The following is a 16393-nucleotide window of genomic DNA, read 5'->3' on the forward strand; positions in this document are numbered from 1 at the left end:
GGTAAAGTGATCATCATAATTCTGATGTTCTGACATGAGTATCTGAGTGTCCCTCTCACTGAACTAGATGGAAATTAATTAACTAGGTACTTTTAGGATTTAGTCATTATTATTTTACTCCCTGTCAACAGGACTTCTGTGAGCATAATTATGTAGTTCTACTAGACAATACAAATTATTTTATGGTCTTAAAACAGAACCCTCTATTGTGGCATTTTTCATTTGTATTTTTCTCACATTAACTTCTGACAACACCCCCTCCCCCTCCTTTTTTTCACCTGTGAAAAGAAGCTTGCTTGGCATACTTTGTATCAATGGACAAAAGTAACATTAAAAATGTATTTCCTGCATTATTTCCTTAATAGAACCTATATTTTGGTTATAAATTATGATCATTCTCCTAGTTAGCAGTTTAAATTCTAGTTTTCTAAAAACATTTTGTAAATGTTCATTTTTCTTAAAATTTATGAATCTCTGCATTTAGTAAATGCTAAAGTTGGAGATAAAAAATATGGCAGCAGCTTTCTGGCAGACAATTGCAATGCTATTCAAAAATGAACAAGAGCAAGCATCATTTCCAAATAGGATTGAAACTTTAAAAATTACACTTTTTGAGTAGATGTGCTTGATAGAATTGGTAACTGAATCAACCARTTTAGTCAAACACGTAAACTTCAACTGTATATAAAATGTCAATTAGTAAAATTAATTTTATTATGAAGGCACTTTTATTTAAAAGCAAAGCAGTATGAAAAGTGATGTTTGGCCATACCCTTATACTTTTGTTAATGCTTCATTCTGTACATGAATGAATAAATACATGTAAAGGAATCGATTAAAAATCAGGTCAGTCAAGCCCACGGAAAATAAAAATGAGAAGACAGTACTATCCCTCTGCTTTCTGTCAGCCATGGTTTGAAATGTAGCAGGATTGCTGCCATAATGGATTTCTTGAGTATTACGGTTATTTGAAGGTGTAGAACAACCAGAATGGCAGTTAYAGCTAGAAGGCAATCCAAGGGGTGTGCGTGTCTAGAGAATCAGGTAACATATTGGCAAAGTGACAAGCAAACTCCCACATTCGTAACTGCTTGTCAGCTTAGTGCAGTTTTTGGACACTGTTCATCATGAAAGTTTATGTAAACATGACTGCAATATAACAGCTACACAAATCTAACATAGAAGTGTATTTAAATGTTTCATTTTCTGTCTACTGAAATTGTCCATTTTCAGCAGATTTATTTCCATTCTTCAAAACTGATCATTTCTAATCTGTAGAACAGTGTACTGTTAGTACAAAATTCTTGCACCTGTTRGAATTTTAAAAATACAATCTCAGTGAAAATTTTCATCAATACATACAAGCCATTAGGTGAAGTCTTTTTTTTCCCAATCAGTTAAACCCCCTCTTGACTTAGAACAGTTTTGTTATCTCTCTTCCTTAGTAGCATCTAATTCCTCCTCCTCCTCATCTTCTTCTTCATCTTCTTCCTCCTCTTCTTCATCATCTTTTCTTAGTCGACTGCTGGAAATCTGCTAAAACCACAATTCCAGATATATCAAGTATGTTTGTTTTCCTGGAAGGAAAACTGTTCTGTGAACATTCAAAATCTAAGCACTTGTACATTGTTCCTGGGTTTTTGGGGGAGGGAGGGGGTAGGGAGAGGAGGAGCAGGGTTTATGAAATGCTTGCTACTTCATCTTCTAGTACAGAATAGAAATACAGTAAATGAATTTTAAAATCTAAAAAAGCCACACGGTTCTGAGAGCTATTATATAAAGGGAAAACTATGTACCGATAAAAACCAACATTGTGTAAGTCAGGTACTTTTTGGGTTGGCAATTCAGATAACAAGCTGAAGATGTGTGTCAGGGAAAAAAATTGAAGATGCCAAACTTTTCCAGTTAAATGAAAAACCCAACATTATGCTACTCTAAGCTGTTTTTGAGACTTTACTAGCAGAAACTTTACTAGCAGTGTCTTGATTTATGTATGAACTTTTCCTGCCCATCAGTGCTTGCCCTTCAGAATAATACCTTAGTCCTTTTTCAGTTCATCAAATGTTATATTCAAGAAATGGCTGCTGACAGGCTTTCAGCTCATCTGATGGATTCAGCCATCTAAACTACTTTTTTTCTAATGAGGGACCCAGCTAATTCCTATTGAAGATGTATTCTTCAAGGAAGCTGGAACATTTAGAACTTAGAATACAGGGCTTTTTTTTATTTATTTATTTATTTTAGAAAGGAACATCAAATTCTACACCAATAGAGATACTTTTTGAAAAGCATTTAGGAATGCTTTTGAAAAATGATTTTAGATTCAGCAGTTCTTTGAAAGAATCAATTCTCATTTATTTCATGAACAGCAAACTAATTTCCCATTTGTTTCTTTAACTGAAGCTTAAAATTATTTTAGTGTATAGCCTACTGCAGTGTAATGAGCTCTATGAGTCATAGTGACCAAAATGAGGCTATTTTTTTTTTTGGGGGGGGGCATATTTCACCAGACCTTTTTTGTTTCACAGAAAAGTTTTGTGTGAACAGCTCCCATGTCAATTCTATTGCAAGCAATCACGCACCATTTAATTAACACTTCTTGAAACTAGCTTCCATGCTGGTCATAATTTTGTGATTCTCTATACTTATTTATGGCCAGTTGGTCCATTTCTTCTTGTGTCAATACTGCTTAATTCAAATAATTTTTCTTTCTTTATATTTAGAATATCCATTAAATGGGAATATGATTGATTGTAATTAAGCAAAGCTTCTTTAGTTTTCCACTGAAAATAAAATTTTCATTTGTAAAGCAAAAGAGAAAGATATTAAAGCAATATCTATAGGTACAAACATACAAAACATAACATATTTATCATTCTAAGGCTTGGATTTGGTTTTGGGGTTATTTTTGTTTTTAAAATCTTTTCAGTTCAAGGCTGTTTTTCCATCAATCCAAAAAAATGACTGCCACTTACAGTGTTTATTAGATGTACTACTAATACAAAGAACTGTTATAGGAAAGTAACAAGAAATAACATATTGTTTAATGAAATTCAATTTCCTTGCTGCATAATGAAGACTCTCAGATATTTATTCTACTGAGAAGTTTTCCAATAATCCTAAATTCAAAAAATCTTCTCTCTACGGCTTATCTTCACAAACATATTATCTATTATATCATTATTTTTACCATATTCTGCATTATCACTATCATATGGCCACTGCAGCAAATATTCATTTATTTTATGTGTGAGTAGAGCCATTAGTGGATTTGGTGCTACACATATATCATTTAAAGTACTTATTGTGTGTTACATAGTGCAACGATTCTAGTAAAATGCAATAACCCAGCCTTGCAGAATAGTATGTCTTTTGACTGCCAGGAATGAAGGGAGTTCTTTGTGCCTTAAAAAAAAAAAGTCGTCTTTTAATTTCCATCATTTAAAGAACTTGGTTCTTTTTACAGAGGTATGAATATGACACTTTGGAGCAGTACTTAAACAAAAGTGCTTCACAATTAGTCTAGTGATTATGTAGGCATTACGCACCATGTTTGCGAATTTTCTCATTTATAGTGTGCTCAGGAAATTGCTAATTTTTCAGTTATGATTCCTGAGTTTTCTCACATATGCTTATATCTGTAGACTTCAGTACTGAAGACAAAACTTGCCCCCTATTTTAAAAGTTCTTAGAAGCTGGTTATTAAACTCTGACTTTGAGATTTTATAATTTACGTGGAGTGTATAGCTGGGTAGAACAGCTATGTGGAACAGTAACACAGGCTTTTGTGTGTACATAAACTGTAATCATCGAAATAATGGAACTAGAAAAATCCTTAGGGTTGTTGATGCTGTCATATTTAAAGACAATTTGATCCGATAATTGAGCTTGGTGCAAATACTAACTTAGTTACACATCTCTAAATATAACAGAATATTAACTTAATCATTGGAGGAAACTGGGTTAACTTTGGGCTAAGTGCCTAAAAAAAGCAATCCTTTATCCTTCCGTGAAAGAAAAAAAGACAGCAACACTGATTTGTAATTGGAGAAATGGAAGTGCTGCAAATTAAGCCTGTTAAGGTAGCTTCATTTCAACTGACAGACTAATTTTCCAAGTGTGTTTTATTTAAGAGCATCTGAAGTTCTTAAGTAGAGCTTCAGTTACATTTCTGAATAAAAGATTCCTCTTTTCTAGAATAAGAGGTGCTATTGGGGGTTTAAAGCTTTCTCTGCTCGTTAGTCAACTACCTTTGACCAAGCTGTAGATTAAATAAATACTGTCACTGGTGGAAGTAAGGTGTCTGGGAAATGACTAACCTAAGAACTAAATTGGATCAAAATACGGAAAATGATAAAGGAAATTAGGGACTCAAATACCTTTACTTTGCCATAAAGCTGAAGTATACCAATGTTACTTACATTACTTGATGCTGAAAAATAATTTGATCTTAAAAAAAAAGATAATTTTTTGCTTCTAATCATAAGCAATTTCATGTGAAAATGAATTCTCTAGTCTTTGTATGACTGTCGTTGCCCAGGCTGTTTAGCTGCGTATTTTGCTGCATGTCCTACAGAAAGGATGGCAATCTGGCTATTTCTGTCAGATGGAGGAATCTGTGGTAAGTCTGTCTCTCTTAAGCCATGTTCTCCTCCTGTCCTATACAGCAGGCAGTGCTGGAATACCTGGCGGCATACTGTTTCATTCGTGATGTTCTAGGATTTTGCTGTTCTAGAAGGGCAAATGCAAAACAGCTGGCTATATGAAATGCAGGTAGATAAAAATTGTGTTGTTTACCTTGATCTAAAATGCCTTAAAAAGTTTGGAAAACAGAATTCTCTTTTGCTATAGTTCTGGCTAAAAACAGCATACCAATCTGAATCAGTAAAATGAAACACCAAAGATAAATTGCCAAGTAAGTAAAACACAAAATGCAGGAATTTGCTAAGGATTGTCATGAAAACTTGCCTAGATTTTCAGCATGTGTGTAAAATTAAATATCTGTAAGTTCCATGTTTAAAAAACAAAATCCCCAACCCCCCCAAAAGGTTTTCTCACAATGGGGAGTCACCCTATGAATAACAGCTTGATACTGTTTCTGGTACATTAATGTTTTCTCTTTTAATCATTTTAATTGCATAGAAGTGAAAAAATACAGGTCTTATGGTTTTACTGTCAGTGCAGCTTGGGACATTAACCCTTCCTAGCAGGACTGCCTGTTGCTCTTCTCCTTCTGGTTTATAGTACTGTGTGGTAAACGATGACTGGTAGCTATGATGAGAGGAATTCAATTTCTTCAGCTACTCTGAGTGAAAGCTGAAAACTATGAAAATCAAGAGGGAGAAGAGTTGTGGAGCCTCCAAAGGTCCCTTCCAACCTTACTGATTCTATGAAGACTGAACTAAAAATACCAGAAGTATGTAATTTTCTTGTCTGTAAGTGATCTTTGCATATTCCAGCTCTAACTGCTTTAAATTGAAAATTCATAACTACTGCATTATGGTCAGTAGAAGATCATTATGTAGTATGAAACTAGACAGATGTGGAAACTTCGGAAGTGTAAGATCCACATAAGATGTGAGACAAGTCAACTGAAGATTTTGCTCAGTACAACATTATTTGGTAGCAGGACATTTGGTAGCAGGACATATAATCTAGGGATTATGGCCCTAGTTTCAAGGTGCAGATACTGATGCAGTTAACTACAATATACTATTTGCTGAATTAAAAAAGGCTATTTGTGAGAGGGTGAATGGGATGCCTGCATCATCTTTATTGCCCTCTACTGTCCACGGTAAGTAAGGTATTCCACCTCTTTTCTTCTGCTCTCTGATTCTCTTCTTCAGACATACAGCATAGCAGATAAAGGTGACATTTATCTTGAAATGTGTAGTGCTTTCCCTCTAGCTCTAGATAACTCCCTTTACTTCTCACGTATTCAAATACAAGGTTAAGAGAACATTAACGTCCAAAATGTATAGCCAAAAGAGGTGCCCAGGAGAAAAGTACAATAAACCTGTATATTAGCCAAAATGGAATTTTCTATCACCTCCGGGAGAAATCTCAGTGCGATACATTCAGATTCCTGTTTTTTACAGAGTCCAAAAAATATAACTATCTATGGTGCCTCAGAGTAACTTACAGATTCTACTACCCTTGATACTGTTTTCCAGCGCTACAGGGTGTTCTCAAAGCAGGTAATAACCAGTTTTCTCTGGTGTTCAAAAATGAATTGATAAACCTTTCTTCAAGATCATGACCCTACTGCACCATGAGACAGAAAAAAAACAATCTCTTTCCATGTACTCTCTTACTTTGGTCAGCCTGAACAAGTAGACTGTCATTAATCTCAGTTCTTTGAATGACAGAACCTAATAAAGCTGCTTTTTTTAGAGGTACCCTGTCTCAATGCCTATTTTTTCCCCTCTTTTAAATCAACCACAACAGTTTACCTAAGGTTGACTTGTCATCTTATTCCTAGACTGAAGTAGGCATGTACCTGTTTACCAAAGAGACTATCGAAACAGCTGAACTCTTTATGAATTTGTAGAATTACAATGTATATTTTTGGGGGGTGAAGAAATTGGACGCTTCACAGTAGCTGTCCTACACTGTCTTCAGGCAATGCATCTGAAGTAAAGGAAACTGTCACTTGCATACCTTTCAGGTAGCCAATTTTTACTTTGATGATAAGATAGCTTCACTGGCTGGTTTAAATAAAAAGCCTAAAAGAAAACCAGTAGGGATCTCACATATGAAAAATGAGTCATAAACAAYGCAGGTGTGGTTTTACTTTTTAATCTAAAGGTAAAAACTTTTATGTTCTCAGTACTCAGCACTCAGTACTTTAAGAGATGCCCAGTCCTGAACAATAGTGTCCTGCCATTTTGATACATTGTACCACAGTGAATCCAACTAAACCTTTTTGAGAAAGGTTTGCATGCCTTATCAGAATTTTGATAGTGTTCTGAGAATGAATGATCTGGCTTTCAATTTGGGGCACACTACAGTTTCATAATTTGGCTTTGGACCTCAGCACTGCCTTTTACTATGACTTCATAGAACAAGATGCTATAGATCTGAACATCCAGTGCATGAATCTTCATGTTATGGGGGGTTTATTAGCCTTTTATTTATGGCATTTGTTCTTTCACCAAAAATAACGTTGATGGTATTTAACTGAAATTGGGTATTTCTAGATTTTTAGTAACAAGCTCTTTCTTGATTAGTTACAGTCAAGGAAGCCAGTACTTGAAATTTACTTGTCTGACTCTGAGGGTGGGCAGCTTATTCAAAGTCAAGGTTTGTCTTCATGCACTTAAACACTGCATTCTTTCATCTTTTTGAAATGGAATGAATCATGCTTTCAGCAACAGAATGATTCAACTGTAATGATCCAGTATGACTTGTGAGCAGAGAAAGGGTAATGCTGTGTGTAATGTCAAGAAAACTAACTTTTTAGTATGGCAAACAGTGTGTGACTGCATCCAAAACAGAAAGGTGGGATGCATTTTAAATTGGGGCATCTTGTCTTTTCCTGGTATACCAGTAAGAATAATATTACTTACTGGATTAAAACTATAATAAAGAAAAATAGTTTAGCCATTTTGAGATAACGCCTGCAAATTTACTGCTGCAAACGAGTCAAATACTTTTGCAAGGCAGCTAGTTCAAAAACTGTGGCACTTACTCCAGCCGTTTCCCTCACCTGCTCTGAATTTCTGGAGCATAAAGGGAAGGGTATAGGTCATTGTTTTGCTAGAATGTATTACTAGTCTGAACTGTGCAGCTGGTGGTTCCTGTCACTAACTATGCAAAAGTTAAAGAATATCATTTTAATTTCTAAGAAGCTCCTAGTGTTCATCTGCTCTGCAAGAACTCACAGTTTGTTACTGAAGGAAATTACATTACTGGAAATGGCTGTCTTCAAAACTAAACAATGCTGCTTGCACAGCTATTATTGGTCTGCATTATTAAAAGCTTAATAGGATCTCTATAGGCTTGGAAGTCCCTTTACCTCTTATACCTGTCCTAAATTGACTAAAGATAGTGGATTGCATATATTTACATTAGCTAAGGCTCTGCTTAAGACATTCTTTTCCTACTATGATTCAGCATTTAATTTTTCTTACCTGTAGCATTCTCAATGAAGATTTTGAGGAGCCAGTTCTTTGCAAAGGGGACTTTGAATTTGCACGAACTATATCTAAGCGAGATTGATAGTCAGGTGGATAGAGTGAGCTCCGAAAAACCTGTTCAGATGAAGAAAACTGTGTTTTTGGTGGAATGATACAGATTGCAAGCTAACAGTCTACAGGCCTAAAGCTCTTTAAAAGAAATGCAGCGCTTGTAACAAAACCCTGCTGTAGAAATGTATCAGCTCCAATTTGGATGGATCACTTGGGATCACTTTTAGCAGAAGTAACTTCCTTGAGACATCCCTCACCCTGAGACACATGCCACACATATCAACACCTTTACGTGGTGCAGGTGTACATTCTTCAGAGATCTGTGGGAATGCAGAATCCTAGCAGTGATTTACATCTGGGGGGATGTAAATCTGCAACAGTGAGCCAGCAATGTGCCCTTGTGGCCAAGAAAGCCAATGGTATCCTGCGGTGCATKAGGAAGAGTGTTGCCAGCAGGTGGAGGGAGGTGATCCTGCCCCTCTACTCAGCCCTGGGGAGGCCTCACCTCAAGTACTCTATCCAGTTCTGGGCTCCCCAGTACAAGGGAGACATGGAGCTACTGGAAAGAGTCCAGCGTAGGGCTACAAAGATGATCAGAGGGCTGGAGCACCTGCCCTATGAGGAACGGCTGCGAGAGCTGGGCCTCTTCAGCCTGGGGAAGAGAAGGCTGAGGAGAGATCTGATCAACGTGTACCAGTACCTGAAGGGAGGGGGTCAACGGGATGGGGACAAACTCTTTTCAGCTGTCCTGTGTGACAGAACAAGAGGCAATGGGCAGAAATTGAAGCACAGGCAGTTCCGCCTGAACGTGAGGGGGAATTTCTTCCCTGTGAGAGTGACAGAGCACTGGACCAGGTTGCCCAGAGAGGTTGTGGAGTCTTCTTCTCTGGAGATCTTCAAGGCCYRCCTGGATGCAACCCTGTCTAATATGCTCTAGGTGACCCTGCTGAGCARGGAGGTTGGACTAGATGATCTCCAAAGGTTCCTTCCAACCTTACTGATTCTATGATTCTGTGAAGTCTTAGCACATATTGTGTAGTATAAGGCAGGCCTAGTCTAGATGTGCAGCTGAGTTTCAGGCTGAGCTAGAAATATCAATCCCAGCTAGAAATGATAACCCCCAGACAGGCTGTCCATTTTGGGGGGAGGTGAATTGCTTTGCACTTTCACCAGCAAATCTTTGCTGCCAATCACAGTTACGTCACAAGAATTTCACCTGAAATGCTTAMGAGACATATGCAGCTCAAGAACAATTTGGGAAAAGTCTTAAATACAGGGGAAAATGCAGTCTTCATTGTATTTACTAATTCTTTCAATTATTCAAATAGTAAATTATAGGACTAGCAGCCTGATATTGAAAACAGTATTTGATGCAAGAATTTTTTAATAAACTGAAGGAAGATGGTAGAATTATGACCAGTCAATATTTTTTGAGAAGTAAATGGCGTCAAATTAACAGAAGTTATTAAGTCAGAAATTTGGTTTCAAAAGATACAATACTGACTTAGAGGGGTTTTTTTTTTGATACAGTGATACATGGTATTTTAACTATGTAACTAGAATAATGTAACATTGACATGGCACAGTTTAAATGAAGTTAACAAAAGAGAAAGCTATTGGGTCACAAATGTGACCTCACTGAAGAATCATGTAAATGACTGAATTGATTGAACATTGATTGACTATAGCTATCCTTAGTCCTATACAATGTCATGGAAAAATAATATTATTACTGGTAAGATTTACAAAAGAYAGAAGTATTGGGAATGGTCCAATTTCCTTGACAAACTGAATACATGCACACAGTATCCATTTAAATAATAGTAAGTTTAAAGGTCCAATGTCCATGAGAATTGTATCTCAAGACTAAAGGTGACTTGAAGGCAAGCTGTCACATGTCAAAAAAAAAATGGTAACAAATGTCTCTTCACTCTAGCAACAGCCTAATAAACAATATCTGCAGGATGAAAACAGCAAAATTCAGAATAGAAAGAAAATACAGATCTTTAATGGAGTAATTAGTCTTTAGAACATCTTATCAGAGTAATGAAAAGATTCTCTCTTACTGTGCATCTTTATAGCAAGATTTACTTCAGAAGTAATCCTAGAAGCTGTCTTTTAATAACTGTAACTGAACTCGGCTTGGAGCGGTAATTAATTTAGTAAAAGTCTCTTATCTGTATTTTGTACAAAAGATTAGATAGTCACTGCTGTTCTCATCTACCTTTAAAATTTCTGAGTTTATAAACTTGTATGGTCTGTAAACTCCTTGTTAGAATGGTGCAAAAATGGCTCAATGTACAATGACAGATTGTTCTGCTCACCTCATTTTTTTGCCTGGAACATACGTAGCTCAGAGTGTGGAAAAAATGACTGTGTATTAAGTAAATYGAAAAGTAAATCTTAATTACTCTTACCTCTAAATCTTCATTTTCGTCAATATTCTGGATATTTTGGTAGGCAGCGGTATAAATCTCTAAAGCTTTCCCATGGAATAACATTTCAATGGTTATAAATTCAGAAAATATGTTCTAAAAGAAAACGAAAACAAATGATTTCTTAATGCAGTAAAGTACATTTCTACTCAAATACAAGAACTTACTGAACTGTGTGTGTGATACTTTTATTATACAAATGACCGCACAAAACCAAGTATTTTTTGTAGTAAGAAGTTGGACCTGAATTTTAAAATTTAAATACAGTGTTAGTTGGGCTGTCACTTATCCAGTTGTCACTTACCAAATTGTCAATTCATACTAAATTTTAAATAAACACTTGAAAAGCAAAGAGGACACTTCTTAGGAGAAAATGAAAGGAGATCACAAAATCTATTTGCAAAAACCATTCACTGCCTTTTGCCTGACTGATAGCAACCGTTAACWTTTTTGGAACAAATTATCTGTAAACTTTAAAAATATATTTAATTTAGAAATAATTATATAAAATATAATAATATAATAATTTTAATATATGTATAGGAAAATCCTTCCCTTTACAATGGTGTCTCCTAAACACAATCTTGTTCATGTTCCACCAAATACTAGTGGGTTTGTTTGTTTTTTAACTCATTTTAATTCTTTCATATTTATTTTCTTTTTTTTTTTTAAGAAAAAGTATTTCACTTCAGCAATTGTATAGTTAAATATGAGATCACATAATTTAAGCCCTTCTCAATTGCTATAGTCTTTGAGACTTAAGCAGTCACTAAACATTTGACACTTTCTGCAGCAGTAAGACTAATTCCAGTAATGTGACCAAATTCCAGCATGGACAGTTATGTTGTTTACTTATCACTCTTACTCTTTATTTTACTGATTTAATGCACATATCATTCAACTAACAAATGCAACTACTAGCAAAGTAGAACACAAAAACTGTTGGGCACTGCAGATGCTAAACAATCTAATCCAGGAAAATCTTGAAGCCGATAAAACTGGAAGAATAATTCATTTTGTAATTGCATGCAATTTCATACTCTTTTGATTAGGAAATACTTGTGAATATCATACAATTTATATTTACATAGACTTAACTAAATGCTAAGTTACATTAATTTTGCCAAAGAGTAACTATAGTAATTTTAAGATGCAAGATGAAATGTGATGTCATATGCTGAAATGTGAGCACACATACTTTTATGTCCTTTATTTTCTGTTTCTCAAAATTATCAATGGTCTCCTCTAATTGCCGAGTTGTTCGAGTTGCATCCAGTGAAGCTCTCTGCAATTCACTTTCAGCCTGATAAAATAATAGAAAGGTGAAATCTGTCCTGTATTTGACACATACAAAGTTATTTGCTGTAATTACTACGAAAACTTTTAAAGTTGGGTTTTCAAAATATTAGATGTCTGGGTTACTGTATCTGCATATTTGCTTATAGCTTAATAAACAAATAAATATTTTCTATACTGTCATGTCTTCAACATGAAACAGGAAAAATGACTAGCTCCAGTCAATAGGGAAGGTCCTGCTGCCCCAATCCATTTTCTGCAATGCTCATCTGCTAATTCCACTACGCTACTCCTGACCTTACCTGGTTACACAGTGACTAGGTTCAGGGAATTAACCATGCAGATAGGTTTACCCTTCAAAAAAGTTAATAGTTTTCTAGAGCTGTTATAAAGAGAGGGCAGGAGTGCGCAGGCCAGAGTGGTGGATGAGAGGCTGAGACCACTCTTTCTTCTAAGTGTAGATTAACTCACTGTAGAACAAATCTTTTGTAGTGCTGAACTTGGTCTTTGTAGACTATTTAAATAGTCAGTGGACTATATAGCAGTTGGAACTAATGCACTTTGCTGGTAAGTATCGATAGACTAGAGAGTCAGTATCATTTTCAGATCCAAAAATATTTTGGCTATTTTATAAAAATGTTTTAAAACATTTATTTTATAAAAAAATTGGAGTATGTTCAATAGGACACTGGGAAAAAGACACACCAACCAATCCCTAATACAAAATGCTGATACACTTTGTCTTGTTTTGTTATTATAAAAAGCATAAAAGACATGGATTTTGATACAGTTATTAGATATATAAAAAACAACACAGTACCATTTAAATAAAGATCTTGAAGCTATTTTAGTTAAAAACTGTGTACTCTTACAAAGATGTAAGAGTTCGCACTTGAAGACTGCAACATTTGGGTCTTCAGTATTTTCCATAAAATGACAGTGAAACATCATGGATTAGCCAAGACAGTTTTTAATTACAAGCTCTGTTAGTGAGTATCTTCAGGAATCTATTCTGCCCTGGAAACTGAAAATAGTGTATGCATCAAGCAATTGATCCTATGATCAAAATGTTGGATTCTTCCTATTTCTCCAACAATGCAACTTGGAGAAAAACTTCTTTACACGTGCTGTGGCAGGGAAGCAGATTCCATGGGCCCAGTTCCCATGACCTATTTTTTAGTGTTGTCTCTTGGAACCTAATGCATAACACATACTCTGTTGCTTCTTTTCCTTTGATTAAAATCTGTTAACCTACTATTCCAGGATTGAAAAAAATCTCCTTCCAAAGTTTAAAAGTTTGCACAGACACAATTCTGCCATTACTGGGTAAACAAAACTGGTAGTGATCTTAAGTATTGAATTTGGTCTTGTTCATTTCCCTTTCTCGATTTTTCCCCCCAAACAGGAGGGAAACAGACCAAGACAAGACATTTTGTGTATTCTCAATTATAACAATCATTTGCTCTTTTTAAAAGAAAGCAGCTGTTATGCATAAGCAGTCATTAGACATGCAAATACTACATGTTTTTTCTGTGATAATGAAATGTATCTTCTTGATCCATCTTAAATAGACTGGGCAGATTTTGCATGCTGATGCTTTGGGAAAGGAATTTTGTTTGCTGTAGAGTAAAATGTTTAAACTTTCAGAACTTGCAGAGTTTGCAGAATAGCAGTTTGAAATTAAAGATTTTATTCTGATGTTTTCTCTTCTGCAATACCAACCTGTGACTGGAAATATAATTAAGGAAAAATGGCAAAATAATGATCAATATTCATTATCAAAATAGCTATTTCCACATTCATTTTTAATMTATTGTGAGGTATTTACTTCAGATATTTGAAAATACCTACATATATAGAGGCTGCTATTATTAAAGTGTCTAAAACTTCTTGTTATAGGATGATATTTACAATTTATTATAACTTTGTCAGAATTCGAGCATTCAGGCTGAAATATTTCATAACAGGTGTTTGTCTTAGACTGAGAGTTTGCTTGTTTTTTAATTCAGATAACCTAGGTAGACCATTTTGGAACATGATTTTTTATTAAAAATGTATTTGCGTTAAAAAAAAATCTGATAAGGTTTTCTTTGCAAAGCTCTACTACCCCAACTTTTTGTAATACAGACTTGCAATGTGGGACCAAGTACAGATCTTTTGCTAAGCATGGCCAAAGTTGATAATTGCTGGTATTTTACAATTGCACACAAAAAACAGAACCAAGACCGGGACCTAACAGCTATGCTATCATCAGTGAATGTGGTCAAGCCTCTCTCAGACCCAAAAAAGCTTACCCACATACATTCTCCAAAAGCAAACAAACATATTCCAGCCTAGCTCAGATAAATTAAATGTTACATCTCTGTGAATGGGGGGTGGCAGGTATAGGAATTAAGTTTGCATCTAATATCTTGCAGCTAACATCTGTTCTGAATATTACTTTAGCTGGGACCCAGGCAGCGTGGAAGAGAAACTGACTGAAGTGCCATAAAGTAAAGGCTAGACAGCGGACACTGTGCAGGGCACCAGTAAAGAAGATGGGGACAAGAAGTTTTACCCCAAAGAAATGTGACCTCTTTTCAGTCTACAAATGCTCAAATGCATTGTTTCCACCTCCCAGCAGAATTTCTTTACCACAAGTTCTGCCATATAAGTTACTCTACCGAGGCTGTTCCTTTCTCTAACAATGCAAAGGGCGCATTTATAGTGCTATATATATATAGTGTTTTATTTCTTCCAGGCCCAAGGAAGCCTAACAAAGTCACACAACAGGTTCCTGCCCCTTATACTATTTTTGTACTTTGTTCTGATCACTTTAAAATACGAGCGTATAGCATCTGGTGCCTCTGGGCATATGCAAAAGTGGACTCTACTGAGATTTAGTAAGTTTTCAGGCAAAGTCTTCAGTACAGAAAACACAGCTGTTCTAAGAAACTACACTAGAGAAGGATATTTGGAAGCAGCTCAGCAAAGAAACAAGAAAAAACAAGCTAGATGTCAGCAATATATCTGTGAAATCAACTGGGAATTACTAGAGGTGAGGGAGGGGAAGGGAGAGGAAGGAAGGGCACAGTCTTCCTTCAGGGAGAATAGCTTAGTGTTATTATTTACTCCTTTAATTCTAAAGGAGGAGAACTCTGCATCACAGCTCAAGTTCCAACCCTAAGGCTGATATCTGTGTGTATTCATTACATGAGGAACACTAGTCAGTCATCCGTTGCTTTAACTGATTGATTAGTATTACATAGGAACTCTTTGGCAGAGACAAAAATAGAATGCAATTCTCAGGGTAACATTTCGTCATCATAGCCATTTTGTCTCTTTGTGAAGTCCCATGCCCAAACAAACACTATATTGCTTCTCATTTCTGAAATAAAGTTGATGAGATGGTGCAAATTGGGTTGCTTCACTACACAGTCCTGAGTCTAACTCCAAAACGCAAGGGAAAAAAAAAGCATATGATCATTTACTTAACTGCCATATCATAATATATGGGTGCAAGGGGACTAAACAAAGACTGCCCTGATGACCTTAAATCTGACATTTTGTAGATTCTGATTGTTTCAGAATTTGAATCTTTTATGTGATTTTTATGGAAATTCTGCAGAGGTTTAATTTTTCATTGTGATACAGAATAGTATACTATGGAAGGTCACTGGTCTTTTGGGAGGAAGAGTAGTCTGGTGGAGTATTCTGCTAACAGACTTGCAGCTTTTTCTGTCGTACTTAATCTCACAGTTGGAGGAAATTCATATCCCATCTAGGTACAAGGAAGAATGATAACTACCAAAATGACAGAGAGAAAAAACAACAAAACACAAAATCTGCAGAAATAAGAAAAGGAAGTGTCTGATTAGACTTGTTTTAGAAAACTTCTAATATCCTAGATGCAATGTATGTCTACCTCTCTTTCAAATATACATCAGATACTTCACTGTTTCTTTTCAGTCAAAAAAGGAGTAGGTAATAAAGCAGCTATTACAAGCAACATTATCACAAACTCTGAGATGCAAAATCGACATAGAAAAGAGCTCTGCAAAGAATATTCCTTTCATACTACTCTCTAAACACTCTACCTTTAATTCCTGTGAAATTTAAAAAAAATCTTTTCTTATAGTCACTAGAAATAGAGGATACAATAATGTGCCGATCTGATGGATTCCGCTGACGTGTCTTTTCCAGTTGAGATAACTGCTTGGCCTCCCGATTCTTGGCCGTTAAGGTTGCTTTAAGATCATCCTGGAAGTAAAATGTTTTGGACATATTTGAAATCTAGGATAATATGAAATATGTTTTTCTTCATATATGGATTACCTAGAAAACAAACAAAACTTCTGTTTTAAACAAAACCAGATTTTAGTGATCTTTTCCTGTTTTCCTGTGATCTCCTGAAAGAGAAGTCAACAGGGACTGATAGAGTTTAGCACTTGCACAAGTCTGTATCACAGACTAGATTTTAAAATGTGACAAAAA

General features: G+C 35.5%; 1 protein-coding gene across 2 annotated transcripts in view; it reads right to left on the reverse strand.

Moving 5' to 3' along the window:
* Nucleotides 1-709: 709 nt before the first annotated feature.
* Nucleotides 710-16393, reverse strand: part of CIBAR1 (CBY1 interacting BAR domain containing 1) — a 24131-nt gene continuing 8447 nt past the window's right edge. Inside the window, exons 4-8 of one of the 2 annotated variants that reach the window (XM_085306743.1) lie at nt 16058-16159; nt 11823-11927; nt 10607-10720; nt 8133-8252; nt 710-1533 (exon numbers count right to left, since the gene is read on the reverse strand). In XM_085306743.1, the coding sequence (XP_085162869.1) occupies nt 1429-1533; nt 8133-8252; nt 10607-10720; nt 11823-11927; nt 16058-16159 (546 nt within the window). In that variant the 3' untranslated portion in view covers nt 710-1428. Of the gene's footprint in view, nt 1537-8132; nt 8253-10606; nt 10721-11822; nt 11928-16057; nt 16160-16393 lie in introns of both variants that reach the window. The other variant, XM_085306665.1, reaches the window with a different exon arrangement.

This window comes from Rhea americana, unplaced genomic scaffold, assembly GCF_003343005.1.
Source record: "Rhea americana isolate MKP2758 unplaced genomic scaffold, rheAme1 scaffold_0, whole genome shotgun sequence".
NCBI lineage: Eukaryota > Metazoa > Chordata > Aves > Rheiformes > Rheidae > Rhea > Rhea americana.